The sequence below is a fragment of the Phyllopteryx taeniolatus genome, chromosome 17, assembly GCF_024500385.1.
Source record: "Phyllopteryx taeniolatus isolate TA_2022b chromosome 17, UOR_Ptae_1.2, whole genome shotgun sequence".
Lineage (NCBI taxonomy): Eukaryota > Metazoa > Chordata > Actinopteri > Syngnathiformes > Syngnathidae > Phyllopteryx > Phyllopteryx taeniolatus.
Window position 1 is genome coordinate 16888283 of NC_084518.1, and position 17132 is coordinate 16905414.

The following is a 17132-nucleotide window of genomic DNA, read 5'->3' on the forward strand; positions in this document are numbered from 1 at the left end:
CAACAGTCCAGATATTTCCTGCGTGCTACACACGTTGCATATGGCTACTGCGGGGGCTATTTTTATCCTCGGGTTTGGTGGGGGCGGGGGGGTGCATGGCTTTCACTTGCAACATGATGATAATGTTGAAATATTAACAAGGTTCGCCAAAGAGTCAACTTTTAGTGAAATCTGAAGTGAACGGACAAGCGCAACACAAACTTTGATTTCTGCTACCGTTGCCTCGTGTTGGACAGCATTCAAAATTAATAGGCTTCTGGCATTGACAGTTTAAAAAATGAATAGGATTCTTGCTCTACCATACTTCAGGGCAATTTGTACACTAAGTATTAAATCATCCTGTCCAAGTACCACTATATGGACCAACATACACAGTCATGTCGTCGGCCCAAGTTTTCATCAAAAACCACAGGCTTTGTATCAAATGTACTTATAAACCTTATAAATACATTTGATACAAAGCCACTGTAACATTATGCACAGTTTGAACATATAAACTGTGCTTCTTGGGGAAAAAAATGGACCTAAATAATACCTGTACCTAAATGTTTGAAAACAAATATATTGTACTCAAAAAGTTAAATACAATTGAACGGTACTTAATTTAGAATTTTTTTCAGGGGTAAAATGGTATTTTAGTCAGTTTTCCAAGAAAAATATTTTCAAGAATAAAGTATTCTTTTCATGTTTCCCCCTCCCCCAAGAAAATCATTATTTTCCCCCAATAATAGTCTCTCTTTAAAAATACATTTTTCAGGAATTTCACCCCCCAAGGGCATTTTTTAAAAGATTTTCTTAAACTTAAGAATAAAGTAACCCCCCCCCCCCCAAACAAAATAGATATTTTCTCCAAGAAAAGTTTTTTAAGGAAAAAAGTTGTAATCTTATGAAGTGATGCCAATAGCAATGACTTCCAGTTACATACTGAAAAAAAAGTAGTGAAGGGTACCAAAATAACTGACAACTCTATGGTGTCCTTCTCCATTTATATTAACTTGTATTAATGATCAAGGTCCCTCACCTCCAGTTACATGAAAACAGAACCAAAGGGTCCCAAACTAGCAAGTCTCCCCCACTTTTTGGTACGGTAACACTCCATTGCATTTTTGGATCTCACACAAACACCACATAAGGATGTAAACTTCCAAACACTGCAAACTATTACAGGACACTCAGTGGAAACATGATTAGCATAGCTAATGAGCATAAGCAATTGTTATTCTGTGCTGTGTATTTGTGTAAAGTAAGTAAATGTCCTAACAATGTTAATATCAAAAAGTACTTTTAATGTGAGCGTGGGCGCGAGAATCCGCCATCAGAACATCATGGCGTCCAGGCCGTCTTCCATGAACTTCTTGTAGACGGCCATGAACTTGGCGATGAAGGCCTCCAGGTGGTAGATGGCTTTGTTGCCCAGCTGCAGCCGGTGCTCGTAGTACGCCGCCATGTGCGCCACCTCGGGCTTCAGGTGCCCGTCGCAGTTGTTCAGAAGCTCCCTCACCAAACCCTGACGAGGACCAGGAAGCGCACATTTAGACGCGTATGTGTGTATAGTAATCCCCTGCGAATAATACTGCAAATGAATAATTGACTCCCCATCAAAAGCTTCATAGTGGCTTCTATTAATAGTGTAAAAACTGTAAATATACCACAAACTGTGATCCCAAAACACTTGAATAACAAAGTCATTCTACATTACCCACCAAAATAAGTGGTTTGGGCTTTACATTTTTTCATCACATTAACAAGGTACAGAGCATTTCAAATTAATTTGAGCTTTTTTTGAAAAGAAAAGAAAAAAAAACAAGCACCAATAGGTAGGGAAACACTGTACAGTCGCAAGAAAACCCTTTGGAATTCCATGGACTAGGTCATAAAATGTGATGTGATTAAAAGAATAGAAAAACAAGTTTTCTTAAGGTAACAACACACAAACAAAGTTTCAATATTTAGCTGAACACAGTATTCTAGTGTTACTGAGCAGAGTGGAAAAAGTGTGTGCGCCCCCTAAAGTTTTATGCTTCTGCAATCCATGGCACCATCTTCAGACAGAGGATGCAGCAATCCAGGTAATTCCAAAGGGTTCACACTATAAATGTGTGTGGTACCTACCTTCATGATGACGTCAGCAGGGATGCAGTGAGTCAGCAGCTCGTACAGACGACCTCTCACCTCCAACAGTCTGGTTCAAACAAAATCAGCCTTGTTGAACTTTGGATTGTGGACTAAATGACTGACAGCAGAGTTAAGTGTTTCTGCTGCCCCCAAGTGACCAAATATATTTTCAAGTCCTGCAAGTTCACACACCGGTACAGTTGTGAGCAGTATTTCAATACAGAAACGATGTGTTGTCCATCCATCCATCCATTTTCTACCGCTTATCCGAGGTCGGGTTGCGGGGGCAGTAGATTGTTCAAATTTGAGAAAGGTACCAAAATCACTGATCTGTACCATATCACTTTTTGGTATGGTGTGATAGTGTACCTAAAGATAGCCAACTAATTCATATAGTCAAGACTGTCAGGGGCAGGATTTTGCACAGCTGAACAAAATGTCCGCCACCTGTAGCCCCTCCTACCTCTGCGGGGTCTGCTGAGTGACGATGGCGTTAGCCGTTTCTCGGAGGAACAACTCCCAGTCGGTTTCTGTGACGTCCTGGTCCGGCGAGAAGGGGTACCTGTAGGAAGAGTGTGATGTCACTGAGCAACAGGTAACAGACATGTAAGAGGCATAACAATTAATAGACAAGTCATCAAAAAAGTAAAAAGACAAGTAAGAGAGACAAGACGCATCAAATAGAAGTTACAGAGCTGTAAACGACAGGAAACGGTTTGTGCAACTCACTGCTGGACCCTGCAGGCCTCGCACATCAGCAGGGCTTTGCGGAGGTTGCGCCCCGACTTGTCGCTGATCCGCTTGGCCAGCTCGGGCGGCAGCAGGAGACCCTCTTTCTTACACACAGACGTGAGGACGTGACACACCTGAGGTACAAAGGGGAAAAACACATTGGCGATCCCGGCCAACTCCTGCCTATTTGCCATTCACCATTCAAAATATTTTCATGAGATTCAATTGGATCTCTAACAGGCGGGCAAGGCTGTGGGATTCATGCCGCACAAAAGAAGGTGATAAACTTGTTCAGACGATGCAGAGAAAGGTCCGGATCGCTATTGGCAGTGGTGGAAGCTATCAGTTGATCGGCAACGTAAGTAACACACTAACTGACCAACTAACGATAAAGAGTCGCTTGTGAAATATAATTCCGTTCAAAAGTTTGAGGTCACTAAGGAATGTCCTTATTTCTTTAAGAAAAATACTATTTATTCCAATATAGAAAACATCAGAAATACATTCTAGGCAGTGCCAATGTGGTTAAAAATAATTTTAAAAAAAAAGCTTTTCTTTCAAAAATAAGGACATTTCTTAAGTAACCCACATAATTTTTAATAGTCGTGGACGTATATACAAAACATGAAAACATGAAATTGTCTAGGACGGGTGACACCAAATTTTTGAGCGGCAGTGTATGTATTTAAAAAAATAGTCAGAGTCAAAAACACCTAATAGGAAAGTAGTACAGTGTTGCCCCGGCCTATTGAAGTTTCGCTACTCGCGGATTTGCCTATTTTCAGATTTACTACATCTGAAAGAAATCAGCAAAAAAATGTCAAGACGACGGTTTACTTTTCTATTAGACAGGGCTTTGGCGCCATCTTTGGGCACGGTGCCCAAAAACTGTGTTGCAGTGACCCACCAATCAGGGCCCCTAAGCTAATCAAAGAGCACACGTTGTTACCTCCTCTGTGCTGGGAAGGGGAACGCGGACGGCCAGGCAGCGGCTGCGTATGGGCCCGATGACCTTGGAGGTGGAGTTGGTGCAAAGAACCAGGCGGCAGGTGGCCATGTATTTCTCCATGGTGCGCCGCAAAGCGTGCTGGGCGTCCTTGGTCAGCCGGTCAACCTCGGTGAGCAGCACCACTGGCAAGCAAACGAGCGGCAGAAGGCCACGTCAGAGACGCTTCTGGAGTCGAGTGACGGGCGCGAGCTCACCTTTGAACTCTCTCTGCGTGCTGGACTGGATCTGCTGAGACTGAGCCATGGTCTTGATCAGCTCCTGAATCACCACACGGTCCTGGTTGCCTGCATCACTGAGCGACGTTTCAGAGTGTTGGGAACATATTTTTTTTATTTAAGGCGTAGGGGTTGGCAACTAAAAACATTCCAGCCACTTGGATGGGTTTCCCACAGAAAACACCGGGAGCCACAAAGAAAAATGGCCAATCAGGCCCAATTTGTTTTTGTTTTGTCCCTTTGAGGTGTACTCACTTTTGTTGCCAGTGGTTTAGATATTAACAGTGGTGTTGAGTTAATTTGACGACTTTACACAGTAGCAAAGTGTCATTTCTTCAGTGTTGTCCCAAGAAACTATCTAATCAAATACTTAGAAAAATGTGCGGGATGCTCTCACATTTGTGAGATACTGTAAAGGTAAGACATTACCTGGGGTTGACCTCCAGGTGGTAGTTGCTGGCTATAGTGTTGATCTCAATCTTCTTCTTGGAGGGAGCCTACAAACAACAACAATGTGCAAAGCTGAGCTCGCTTTTGTTTTCCTCTTGGACAGACTAGATTAACCCATTAAGGATTTGAATATGAATATATATATATATATATATATATATATACACAATTGATTGAGTGCAACTCTCTTCTCACCACAATGGTCTGGTGCTCGATGCGAAGCTTCTCCACACCGGCACCGTAGAGCTCCCTCAGCAGACACATGATGCGGGTCTTCTTGCCCGCGCCTGACGGACCGTAGACCAGCAAATGGGGGAAGTCGCCATATTGAACCTCAATACAGACACACAATTTGTTTTGAATAATAACAGTCAAGCACAACACCACTGAACAGGCAACATTTTTGGATTTATTAGATTCATGTGGAATACACTTTAATTTCACCAAGGGCTGGCCAATCAATGAATTCGAATTTATTTCTCAGGATTTATACATCGCAAAAGCAGTAATTTATCCACATATTGATATGTGCTTCCAAGATGCTAATATTTTGCCGAGGTCACCTTGACTCAGCTGTACGACCCTACACAAGAAAAGAGCGTGGGGCAACCGACATACGGAAAAGGGAAACCATTGTGAAGTATGCAGCTGTTAAATTGTTGAACGTTTATACTTTACATTCATTAAGGATTGTTTACATATATGGTACTTTTCCCTCCAAGAGGAAAATCTTATTTTCACATTATCTCTCCAGAAAAATAATATTTAATTCTATTATTTCAGAGGAAGATGATACAAATTAGTGCTTGGGGAAAAAGCCCTGCTTGGAAAAAAAAACATGCTTGTTTGGTATCAGGAAAAATAAAGCAAATCCCGCAAGCAGGAAAAAACACAAAGCAAAACTTGTTTTGAATAATGTCATTGTCGTTTGCTTTTTCTATCCGTGAAGAAAACAAAATTGTGAATCAGATTTTTGGCGGGGGAAAAACACCGCCCCCAAAAATCATAAAAATCCCACAAAAATCTGCGAATAGGTGAAGGAAACCCTAGAGTTGAAGCGGTCAACCAAGCGCGCCCACTAGTGGAGAGAGAGCATCACAACATCAGGTTTGGCTTTACATGATAGGACAACACATACACCTGTCAGGTTAGTTAAATTAAATAAACCACTCATGCCTGAAACGCAGTATCACGTTATTATTGTGTCATTTATCACACACGACACACTGCGTAGCATGAAGTGACGCACAACTCAGTAGAAAGGGTAATTTGCGACCGAAGTCGCGGCTCCATTTTGTTAGGAGAGTGTTAGGATTAAAAACCAAAATGGAAGCGATGTTAAACGCCAATAACACGTTCTAAAATCACAGTAAGAGGCCAAGTGTGCGCATTTAGCTTAGCAGCTAAGCTAAAGTAGTTTAAAAAAAAAAAAAACGACGCTAGAGCCGAACTTGCGCCGCACTTTTCGTCCCTCTCACCAGGCTCTTGAGCTGGGACGCTTGTTCTTTGTGGTAGTCGAGTTTGCCGAGCGACGTGGGTCGGTATTTGTCCACCCACAAACTCATTTTCGTGGGACAACTTTGGCAACTCCGCTGCTTCTTCGACAGGCAACTGAAAAAGTCTTCCCGCGGAACGCTTTGTTGACGTTCGACTCGCTACTTCCGCTTGAGCTACGGAAAGTCAAAAGGGTGAATTTTGAAACATTATAAATGCCACAAATTTGTTTTCAAATTACCATTATGCTTTAAAACAAAAATAAGATGTGTTATTTGTATTGCACCACACATTAAATTGTTGTTTTTAAAACGTGTTTTCTTCGTAATTGAATTCATTAAAACCTTTCCCCCAAATGCAGTGAATTCAGGTTTTGGAGCTGGCAGGGGCGTTTGTAGACCCCCTGGAGGTCCAAGGCAAGAATCCCCTGAAACACAAAGCAAAAACAAAAACCTGGACGATGGATAAGGAAAGAGATATATTTTGTTAAATAACTGCCACATAAAATAACAAATAATTTCCAGTACCAACACTGACAGAAAACAACCAGCTGTCATTTTTACATTTGACTGAATATTGTTCTACAACAAGATTCTCAAATTGTGGTACGTAAGTGTACTACTACGAGAATTGCTTGATTAAATGTTGATACTGTGCATAATGTCATATTTTATGTGTTACGTATGCTGCTTGAACTTGTTTTTCAATCAAGTATGGTATGCTTGAAACGAATGCCTTTATTTAAAACAAAAAAAAAGTATTTTCAAAGAACAAAATCTAAAAAAAAAAGATATCCTTATCCATGTAATATTACAATTTTTATGGTGAAAACAATCAAACTTTTATCGCAAGATTACAATTTTTGGGGGATATTGTTTAAGTGCTACAAATGGGTTATCAGTTTCAATACCCTGCAGTATTTTTCCGGTCTAATGCGTGTAACTGGAGGTGTTTCACAATGACATCAGCGCAGCTGTAATGGACCAAAAACTGCTACAGAGGAGTTACTTTGGTACGTTGGGTAACTTGACAATGGAAGCTGTAAAAGGCTGTCAAAGCGTAGTGCTCGGTGGAAACGGGCTTAATGAAGCGCAACAATGAAAAGTGCATGACACGACAAGAAGATTACTGCAATAAAAGGTTGGTCAAAGTAATAAGTTACAGAGAAAAAAACACACACACACATTCAAGTTATGCTAGAAGCTTCTAAAAGCAAATACGCATGAATCAGAGTAACACCAACAGCGCAAAAGCGAGCTGTCAATCATCAGTAAGCGTCTTTGCGTCTCCTGGCGGCGTAGTAGACGACCAGGCCTAACGTGATTAGCGTGGCCGAGCCCACCAGCGTCAGGAAGCCCACCACGGGTCGCTTGACCAGAGCCCGACAGCCTGGGCAGGGCCGGGCGGCGCGGGGGCACCGCTGGGCGGGCGCCCCCGGCACGGGGAAGCCGTTGTGCCGGATGATGTTGCGATAGTTGGCCAGCGACGCCTTCACCACCGCCTCCTCGTGCACGTGGCCGTACAGGCCGAAGCCCGGGTCGCGCTGGTCGCTCAGGGCGTAGGCGAAGTAGCCCTTCAGATTCACGCCGTCCAGGGAGAACGCTGCCGGCAAAATTATTTCACATCAAACGACAAATATTCATGACAAAAGCACATTTCCTGAGTACAAAAAACCCTAAAGCTGCCACACTGCACACATAAGAAACAAGAATAGTTTAATAATCATATTCGTTTCGCTTCAACACGGCATTTTACCACAAAGACACGATAGTTTTCTATAAATTCGGTCAAAAAAACAAACAAAAAACAAATACAATTTTGCCTAAAAACACACCTAGTCCTGCTGCTACAAAACACAATTTGGCCAAACATATTATTTGGTCATAAAAAGCTTTTCCACAACGACTATTTTCAACACAATAACTCATAAAAAAAATCCATTTTGTGTTGGCGTACTGGACAAATGAAGATAAACTAGCGAGTCACATGCTGAGGTTGAGCACGGCTGACCGGAGTTCAGTGACTTTGACATCGCGTGTTTATGTTTGCGCCGACGGCCGCCGACCTCAGGACAGTGTAATCATTACACGGGCGCCGACGTCACCTTTGAGTGCCTCGTTGATGTAGTTGTACACGTAGAAGACCCTCAGGCTATCCTTGAAGCGGGCCGGGTCCTCCTGCACGCCGTTGGCCATCACGTAGACGGACACGTGCGGGTAGTGCTCCTTCACCTGCAATTTCATTCAGCGTGAAGTCGGATTCCCAACGCCACTAGACGGCGGGCGCTGCTTGCCTACACACTACATTCCAGGGTGGGAAAACGTCTATGCACAAGGGGCACATCGGAGTTTGAAATAGACCAGTTTGTCGATGACGGTTTCATCATAAAATAATTCCATCCCATTTTTAAATTGCACTATTCGAAATGAATTGTTAACTTTTGTTTATTTTATTGACAATAAATCAACGATTAAACCAGAGACATTAATTACAAAAACAATACAGTTTAATGAACCAATTTAAGGGAATTTTTTTTCACGCAACAAATGTTACAAGATTCTTTATATTGTAAATGTCACGGTATTTTACCACGTAAACAACGTATTTAGCCACAAAAACACGATTTTGCCATACAAACACTGCATTTGGCCATAGAAACACTATCTTACTGCATAAACACTATTATATAACACACTATATTTTGCCATAAAAACAATATATTTTCTCACATAAACACTACATTTTGCAATTAAAAACACTATAATCTCCCAGGAAATCATGAAATGTTTCTCATAACACACTACATTCTGCCATAAAAACTCTTTTTTGTCATATAGACTCTATGTTTTGTGCCAAAGCACTACTTTTTGCTGCAAGAACACTATACTTAGCTGTTAAAAACACTATTTTGTCCAATAACCCTATATTTTGACACATAAACACATTTTGCTGTGAAAACACTACTCTTGGCCACACCACTACATTTTGTCATAAAACACTATATTTTCACTATGCATTTACAAAACTACGCTTTGCCATTAATCCGCACCTAAATGCTACATTTTGTCTGTAAACATTCTTAAGCCCAAAACTGCTACATACATTTGAATCAACCCATTTTAGGGGATGAACATCTGATTCAATGTGTTGATAACGTAAATGCTCCGTGGGCCGGCTTTAAGACGGGAGCGGGTCCGAAAGCGCCGCCTCACCCAGTTGAGTGCCTTCCTCAGGCCCCAAGGTACCACGGGCCGAGGCGACATGATCCACGTGGTGTCGATCATGTGCTGCACCTCCAGCATGGGCGTGTACGTGTACCTGCGGACGCACCACATGGTCGTCACATGCCGCGCGTCAACATGCTCGCCACATGCCGGCGGCGGCGGCGGCGCCTGTTCGCTTCGCTCTTACGAGTCCTCCTTGGCGTGCGTCACCAGTTCGGTGCTGAAGTGGCTGATGGCGAAGAAGTCGTACGTGCCCTTGACCAGCTGCCGGTCCTTCTCGTTGAACACTGGAAGTCTGCGACACAACCAAACACAATGACCAAAACTCAATTCTACGAAGCAATTTAGCATTGTTCATCTGTCAAGTGTGCAAGGTTCAAATTTGGTTACAAAATCTCAAGGAGTTCCGCTTTAAACGACCCCTGGAAATGTCCAAAATGAGCCTAGAATGGCTGCTTGAAACCAAAATGGTTGATTTCCTGTGTCTTTTCAGGCACGGCTTCTTTTGACTTTTTTGTGGGTCTATTCATGATTGACATGTCTACCAAATTTCACGTTGCTAAGTGAAATGAGCTTCGAGGGCTGAATTTTCAAGCTCTGATTTAGTTGTTGACTCAAAAAATGGCTGCTTCAAACCAACATGGCTGACTTCCTGTGTCTTTTCAGGCATGGCATCTTGAGACTTTTTTGTGGGTCTACTCATGATAGACATGTCTACCAAATTTCACACTGCCAAGTGAAACTGGCTTCAAGGGCTGAATTTCCAAGATATTTGCTGTCTTATTTGTGGCGTTAACTCAGTTGTTGACCCTTAAATGGTTTTCTTGAAACCAACATGGCTGACTTTTCAGGCATGGCTTCTTGAGACTTTTTATGTGGTTCTACTCATGATAGACATATCTACCAAATTTCACATTGCTATGTGAAAGTGACTTCGGGGGCGGAACTTTCTAAAAATCCGAGAACCCAATTTTTTTTTTTAGGGGGCAGACCCTTCTGTAGATTGATTAGCATTGTATATATACTCAAGTGAGTTGAGTTGTCGCAGCCAGCTCCTCATTCCCACAGGATAATCTCCGCTGCCGAAGATCGGCTCGGCGAACCATCCGACCCGGAAGTCCAGAACCCGCTTGGCCGGTTCCACGTCCTCGCGGCTGAACGAGAAGGCCGGTTCCACCCAGTCCATGTGCAGAGCCAGAGAAACCTGACAAGGACGGGCGTGTGAAGGCCGGAACGTCTTCACCGCTGGACGGGTCGCTCACCTGACCGCCCTGAGTGGGCCTGAAGTCTCGGTCGTAAGCGCGCCAGGCCAGCGCGTGAGCTCGCAGCATCTGATGAGCTTCCTGGTAGCTCACCATCTCGTCGTTGGGCTCGTTGAGCGTGATCCACATCTTCACGTGCTCGCCCAGCTCGCGGAAGCACAGGCGCGCGTAGTCGGCGAAAAAGCCCGGAGTCTCCCTGAACCCGACACAACGCATATTATTTCATCGTATTCATTTAACTATTGTGTACGACAACGAACATTTTAAAAAAACACAAAAAAAACTTACTTTCTCACAATTCATATCACATCAAATGAAATGTAAATTTTCATAGAAAACCACTGTAGTTTGTCAATACAACCTGATACTTCATTTTGTCACAAAAATACACTAGATTTGATCAAAAACCAGTTTTATCATAGGAATTAGAACACTTGGAAGGAGCTGCTGTAGACCACAACTCACGCCCAGACACTCACACGCAAACTAATCAACTGGGAGATACGACAAGAGTCATAAAATCACCCCTCCTTGTCCGAAGTCATGTGCTGAACCTCGGGATCGAACCGGAGGACCTTCAGATCCCTCCCAACTGAGCTTTTTAAGCCCGTTGCATCATGGGAGTCGAGTACCTGTTGAGCCACCTGTTGGCACTGTCGAGCGGCGCCGGCAGGCTGCTGTGTTGGCGCGTGTGGTGCCACAGGGTGACCACGGGCGTGACGTTGGCGCGCAGCAGCTGGCGGCTGAAGCAGCGGTAGTAGCCCAGCAGGGTTGCGTTGGGTCGCGCCACGTCGCCCGCCGGCACCAGCGCCGACCAGTTGAGGGAGAAGTGGAAGTGGCTCACGCCCACTGCCTGGATTTCATCCACCTGACGCAACAAATATTTCACGCAGTAAGTGTCACATTACACTTTTATGCATGTCGTCGTCGTCGACACAATTGAGCCACTGAGAACTACAGTGGGCTAACGCCAAATAAATAGGGAAAAGGCTTTTTTTTCCAGAAAAATTCTGGTCTAAACCAAGGATTAGTTCCAATTTTGACATTTTTGATTCATAAGTGCAACACTGGGCCAACTCCCACTTCCTTGATGGAATCCCTCCAGCAAAAAAGGGTTCGTATATGTTCTTATTTATCATCTCTCATTAAATAGCAATAGATTTGACGGACTTAGACCACTATTGCCCAACAAGGAAAATTCGAATAGCAGTTTGGTTCTTTACTTCCAGGAAACCTTGACTGGGATCCAACCTATGAAACTGAAGATGATGACAGTACCTCAGTTATGGATAAAAGTGCAATCCAACGTGATCCAATATAAAACTCCAATATGATCCAAATCCAAAGTTATTATTTGGTAAAATGCCAAAAACTGAGAAAAAAAATTTTTTTTATTGCCGTATGCGAAACACTATTTTACCATAAAACACTCCATTTTGTCACAAAATACAAAATATTGCCGTGCAAAACATTAGTTTGAGACACAAAACACATTATTTGACCAGAACACGTCTGTGTTGTGCAACTAAACATTATATTTTACCACATAAACATTAGCCAATAAAGCTTTGGCCCATAAAGACTACCTTGTCACAGAAACACTACCTTGTGTCCATGAAATACGACATTTTGCCGCATACACGTAAACTATATTTTTCTAGTAATACCAGAAATTGTCAGTTCACATGGCGTTGTTGCGCGTCACCTGCTGTCCGATGCTGACGTAGTCGGCACAGTGCGCGTTGCGGCGTGGAGGCGGCGCGACCAGGCCGTCCAGTCGGGTCAGCTCGCCGCTGTCCATGTTCCACACGTACACGCTGGGGTCCGCAAATTGACTGGGAGAGCTCTCCACCTCGCCCACAAACACATCAGAAACACACATGCGCGTAAACACCAGATTTGGTCATAAAACATTACACTTTGAAGCAAAAAGCTGTAAATTGTAAAATTAGGGAGCGATCCCTGCCATGATAAGTATAAAAAACAAAAAAAGGGAGTCATTGACAAACGTTGTGGTAAAACCACTATATTTCATAATTTAAAAAAAGTATATGTTGTTGTAAAAACTGAACAATTTGTTAAAAAGAGCTGTCATAAAACAATTTTGTTTTGGTCACAAAAACTGTACATTTTGCTGTCTATCTTGCCGAATAAAAACAACAAAAGTTAATATCTAACATGAATTCCGGAAGCGCGGTGATTGATGAACACTGACCTGGATGGAGTTGGCCGAGACCCCCCAAGCGAAGTCACACGGGAAAACTCCTTGAGCGGGACGGTTCTCCGGAAGCTCCGGAAAACCGTTTCTCTGGATCACGTTCCTGTTGCCGACGACACTCAAACATCAGCGCCAAACGCGACAACACAACAAATGTCGTCACGGCTAACATAAACGCTACACACACTTCGGAGTTGAATAGTAGAATAATAGCGAAGAATTTGGGCAAAAGTGTACTAGTCCAAATAAAAACAAGTATAATCAAATAGCGGTTCACGTAAAACAAATAGTGAAAGAGTAAGCGTGAAATAATAAGGGTCAAAGTTCAAGTAATAGATTAATAGGTAAAGTTAAAGAGTAAGAGTAAAGTCAGAGTAATGACTCATGTAAGAGACCAAAAGTAAAGTAAGCAAGTCATATTTAAAGTCAAAGACTAGTTGGTAAAGTCAGAATAATAGTAAATCCTCAAGCGCAAAGAAAAAACATGAAGAGCAATGTAATCAAGTATTTGTTATACTAAAAGAGTTAATACCTAGTATAACAGATTAATAGTCAAAGTGAACCGTAAAGTAGGAGAGTAATAGTTCAAGTAATAGTTTAATAGTCATGGTCAAGTCAGAGAGTGATAGTTAAAAGTCAAAGACGCATTGAAAATATAATAAAGCAAGAGTTGAGTCATTGAGTAATAGCTCAAGTCATTGATTGACAGGGGAAGAAAAACAGTAAGAATGAAATAAAAACAAGTTATGCTAAACGTAATCGTTAATGGGAAAGAGTAAAGCAATAGAGTCATAGCTCAAGTCACAGTCAAATGAATGAGTTTGAGGAAAGGCGGGAAATCAAGTCAAAGAGTGACGCTTGAAGGAATGAATTGTACAGTAAGCGAGTATCGTGCAGGTGAAGTAAGTAAGTAAGTAAGTAAGTTATATCCAAAAGTCAAAAAGTACAAATGTGAATCATGAACGATTTGTGAACGCGGAATGAGATGAAGTGCTGACGAGAGGGAAACGACGACGACTTCCTCTTTGCCGACTCAGCACATCGCGCTCACTTGTAGAAGGTGGCCGAGGTCTTGGGCTCTCGCTTCATGTCGGGCGTGTTGAAGTCGACGTAGTAGAGTCCTCGCCTGATGCCGTACTCGCGGTGCCACTCGAAGCCGTCCACCAGAGACCACGCCGTGTAGCCCACCACCTTCACGCCGTCCATCGCGATGGCTGCGCGCGCGACCCGCCGCGACATACGCCATCAGCTGCGTACCGCACGTACATCGGGCCGCGTTGCGTGCGCCGTCACTCACATTTGAGAGCTTCCGCGATGAACCGCTTCAGGTAGTACATGTGCTTCGGGTCCTGAGTCTTTGTGCTGCCCAGCACGTACCTGAAAGCATGACAACGACATACATGTGACGTGCACGGAACACGTGTCGACCCCCCCGCCCCCCGACAAGTGTGGCGGTGCGGTTACCATCCGCTCTGCACCACAAAGATGTCGGGCCGGTCGTACTCGGCGCTGACCCAGTAGAGGAGCATGCGCAGGTCCAAGTCCTCCTGCTGGCCGAACTTGAGGCTGTCGTTGATGAGCTGGAAGCTGAGGGCGGCGCCGTGAGACAACGCGAAGAAGTCGGCCGTGCCCCTCACCCGCCGCCGCTCCTCGCCCGCCAACGCCGGCAGCCGGGCGCCCAGGCGGGCCTTCATGCAGGCCGGGTAGTCGCCGTCCCCGAACAGCGGCCCGGCGAACCAGCCCAGCACGTGCTCCAACGAGCACTGGCACTCGCGCAGGCTCTCCACGCGCGTGAGGCTCGGGCGGACCCAGTGGGACGCCAGCGCCATGGACACGCGCCCGCCCTGGCGCGGCCGGTAGTCGCGGTCGTACACGTGCCACGCCGCCGCGTGAGCCTCGAACACAAACACGACAATTTCAAAACGATTATGACGTCCTCGTTTCAATGAGGGTTATATTGGGCTTTTTTCCATGAGGGGATTTAAACCAGTTTTAAGGTTACAAATGAAGGTTTGAAGATTGATTTATGGTTTCAAGTTACAGTTTTCAAGCCAGGGTTAGGGATTCAAACACGGTTTAGGGTTTCAAGTCAGGGTTAGGATTTCAAGCCTGCGTTAAGGTTTCGAAATAGGGTTCCAAGAATGGACTAGGGTTTCAAGCAATGGTTAATGTTTCATGTTAGGGTTTCAAAGATGGATACTGGTTTCAAATTAGGGTTTCAAATGATGGTTTCAACACTGAGTTAGGGCTTAAATTAGGGTTTCAAGATTGATTTATGGTTCAAGTGACCGTTTCAAATTAGGGTTTAAACTCAGGTTAAGGGGCTTCAAACATGGGTTACGATTTCAAATTAGGGTTTCAAAAATGAGTTATGGTTTCAAACGTGAAATAGAAACGTTAACCACCTTTCTATTGCAGGGTTCAAGACAACGGGTTTTAAAGTAGGGTTTAAAGCCTGGGATAGGGTCTCAAATTAGGGTTTCAAACAAGATTCAAAGTTTTGAATTCTGGTTTGAAAAGTGGGTTAAGGGTCAAGTTAGGGTTTCAACAAGTTTAAAAATAGGGTTGCAGGATTGGGTTAGGGTTTCAAGTTTGGGTTTCAAGAGATGTTTTCTACCCTGGCTTTGGTTTTCAAGGCTGAATTAAGGTTTCAAGTCAGGATCTTAAACCTGGAGGTTCAAGCCTGCGTTAGGGTTTTAAAAAATGGTAAAAGTTTCAAATTAGGCATATCAGAAAGAGTACAACTACAGCAAATAGGAAAGTTTTTCAGCGAATAATGAATGCCCCCCCCCCCCCCCCCCCCCCCCCCCAAAAAAAAGCAATTGGGTCTCTTTAAAATACTAAATTGAACCGTGCCTAAAATGATTCATCATAATCCCAAATGATTGATTAAGTATGACCTCTGACCTTGAGCAGCACGTGTCCCACCCTGAAGGGCAGGTCGGGGTCGCCCTTGACACCCGGGGCGACCACCCCGGTGCCGTAGCCGTGCCGGGCCACGACGAACGGGTTGTCGATGGTGATCCACCAGCGGACGTCGTCGCCGAACGCCCGGAAGCAGAAGTCGGCGTAGTCGCGGAACACCTCCACCATGTCCGGGTTGCTCCAGCCGCCCAGGCGCCGCTGCAGCGCGTCGGGCAGGTCCCAGTGGTACAGGGTCACCACCGGCTCCACCCGGGCCTCCTTGAGCCGGGCCAGCAGGCCGCGGTAGTAGCGCACGCCCGCCTCGTTGAGGCTCCCGCGGGTGCCGTTGGGGAAGATCCGCGGCCACGACAGCGAGAAGCGGTAGTGGCTGACGCCCAGCTGCCGGATGGCGCGCACGTCGGCCGCCGCGTTGTGGTAGCTGTCGCTGCCCACGTCGCCCGTCGCCTTGCGATTGCCGCCCCGGGTGAACGTATCCCAGATGGACGGGCCCTTACCGTCCTTGTCGAAGGCGCCCTCCACCTGGTAGGCGGCCGTGCCCACCGCCCACATGAAGCCCGCTGGGAAGGTGCCGTGCAGGAAGGCCTTGTCGCCCGGGTAGGGGAGCTTGTTGAAGCGCCCCCACGTCCGCAGGCCAGCGCCCGGCTTGCCGGAGGCGCACGCCGGGCAGGCGGCGAGCCAGGCGGCCAGCAGCGCCAGGCGGCGGGCGGCGACGCTCGTGGCCGAGTTGCGCTGCGCCATGCCCGGGGATGCTTTGGCGTTTGAGCCCCTCCGGGTGGGGAGGGGGAGGGGGCGGAGGAGGCCGGGCGGAGGGGCCGCGCTCGCTCGGTCAATCATTTGCAGAGCAGCTGACGAGAAGGGAAAGTGCAACACAGGAAGCGCCAGGTGAAGCTTATTCTTCTTCTTCTTCTTATTACTGCATCAATTGGCCTACAATGTTTGGTGGGACACAGGTGGTGCGAGAAGCTTTAATGGGGAGGGGAAGTTGTTATCAGCATCCATAACAATAATAATTTACATTGATGCCATCTAGGCTGTTGGTGGCCTGTAGATAATCCCCCCCCCCCCCCCAACAACACACACACACACACAAACACACACATTAAAGCATAATTTATTTGTATTATTGTAATAAACATATTACATGTCCGTGTATGCTGTGATAGTTGGTGCAAGAAGCCCGATTAAAAGGGGTGAGGGTCGTTATGAGTATCAATCCCCCATTAGCAAATTTACATTGATGCCATTCAGGTCCGATTGGTGGCGAGTGGGGGGAGGGGCGGCGTTTATTATCGCTCAACACGGAGGCCAAATGCTCGACTACTAAGGAGCGCGCAGACCTCTTCCAAGGCCCAACAATCCGAATTTGGATCAGCACTTAGGCTGATTGGTGGCGAGTGGGGGCAGCATTTATTACCGCTCAATTGCTCAATTAAGTCTCAACAATCGAAATCAACCTGCACATTCATACACACCTGTACTAAAATGGAC

At 45.2% G+C, this 17132-nt stretch overlaps 2 protein-coding genes across 2 annotated transcripts; both read right to left on the reverse strand.

Moving 5' to 3' along the window:
* Window positions 1–1265: 1265 nt before the first annotated feature.
* On the reverse strand, window positions 1266–6600 carry rfc3 (replication factor C (activator 1) 3). Its single transcript, XM_061752094.1, has 9 exons — window positions 6000–6600; window positions 4717–4854; window positions 4501–4568; window positions 4051–4148; window positions 3797–3978; window positions 2845–2981; window positions 2579–2677; window positions 2113–2182; window positions 1266–1507 (listed from the first exon to the last, which is right to left on the reverse strand). Exons 1-9 carry the CDS (start codon window positions 6084–6086, stop codon window positions 1316–1318), a joined length of 1071 nt encoding a protein of 356 aa, XP_061608078.1. The 5' UTR covers window positions 6087–6600; the 3' UTR covers window positions 1266–1315.
* A 132-nt stretch (window positions 6601–6732) lies between these two features.
* Window positions 6733–16512, reverse strand: kl (klotho). The gene is made up of 13 exons (XM_061752093.1): window positions 15627–16512; window positions 14184–14614; window positions 14017–14096; window positions 13771–13933; window positions 12717–12822; window positions 12207–12353; window positions 11134–11369; window positions 10502–10697; window positions 10265–10443; window positions 9427–9534; window positions 9228–9333; window positions 8120–8246; window positions 6733–7617 (listed from the first exon to the last, which is right to left on the reverse strand). Exons 1-13 carry the CDS (start codon window positions 16476–16478, stop codon window positions 7283–7285), a joined length of 3066 nt encoding a protein of 1021 aa, XP_061608077.1. The 5' UTR covers window positions 16479–16512; the 3' UTR covers window positions 6733–7282.
* Window positions 16513–17132: the final 620 nt, after the last annotated feature.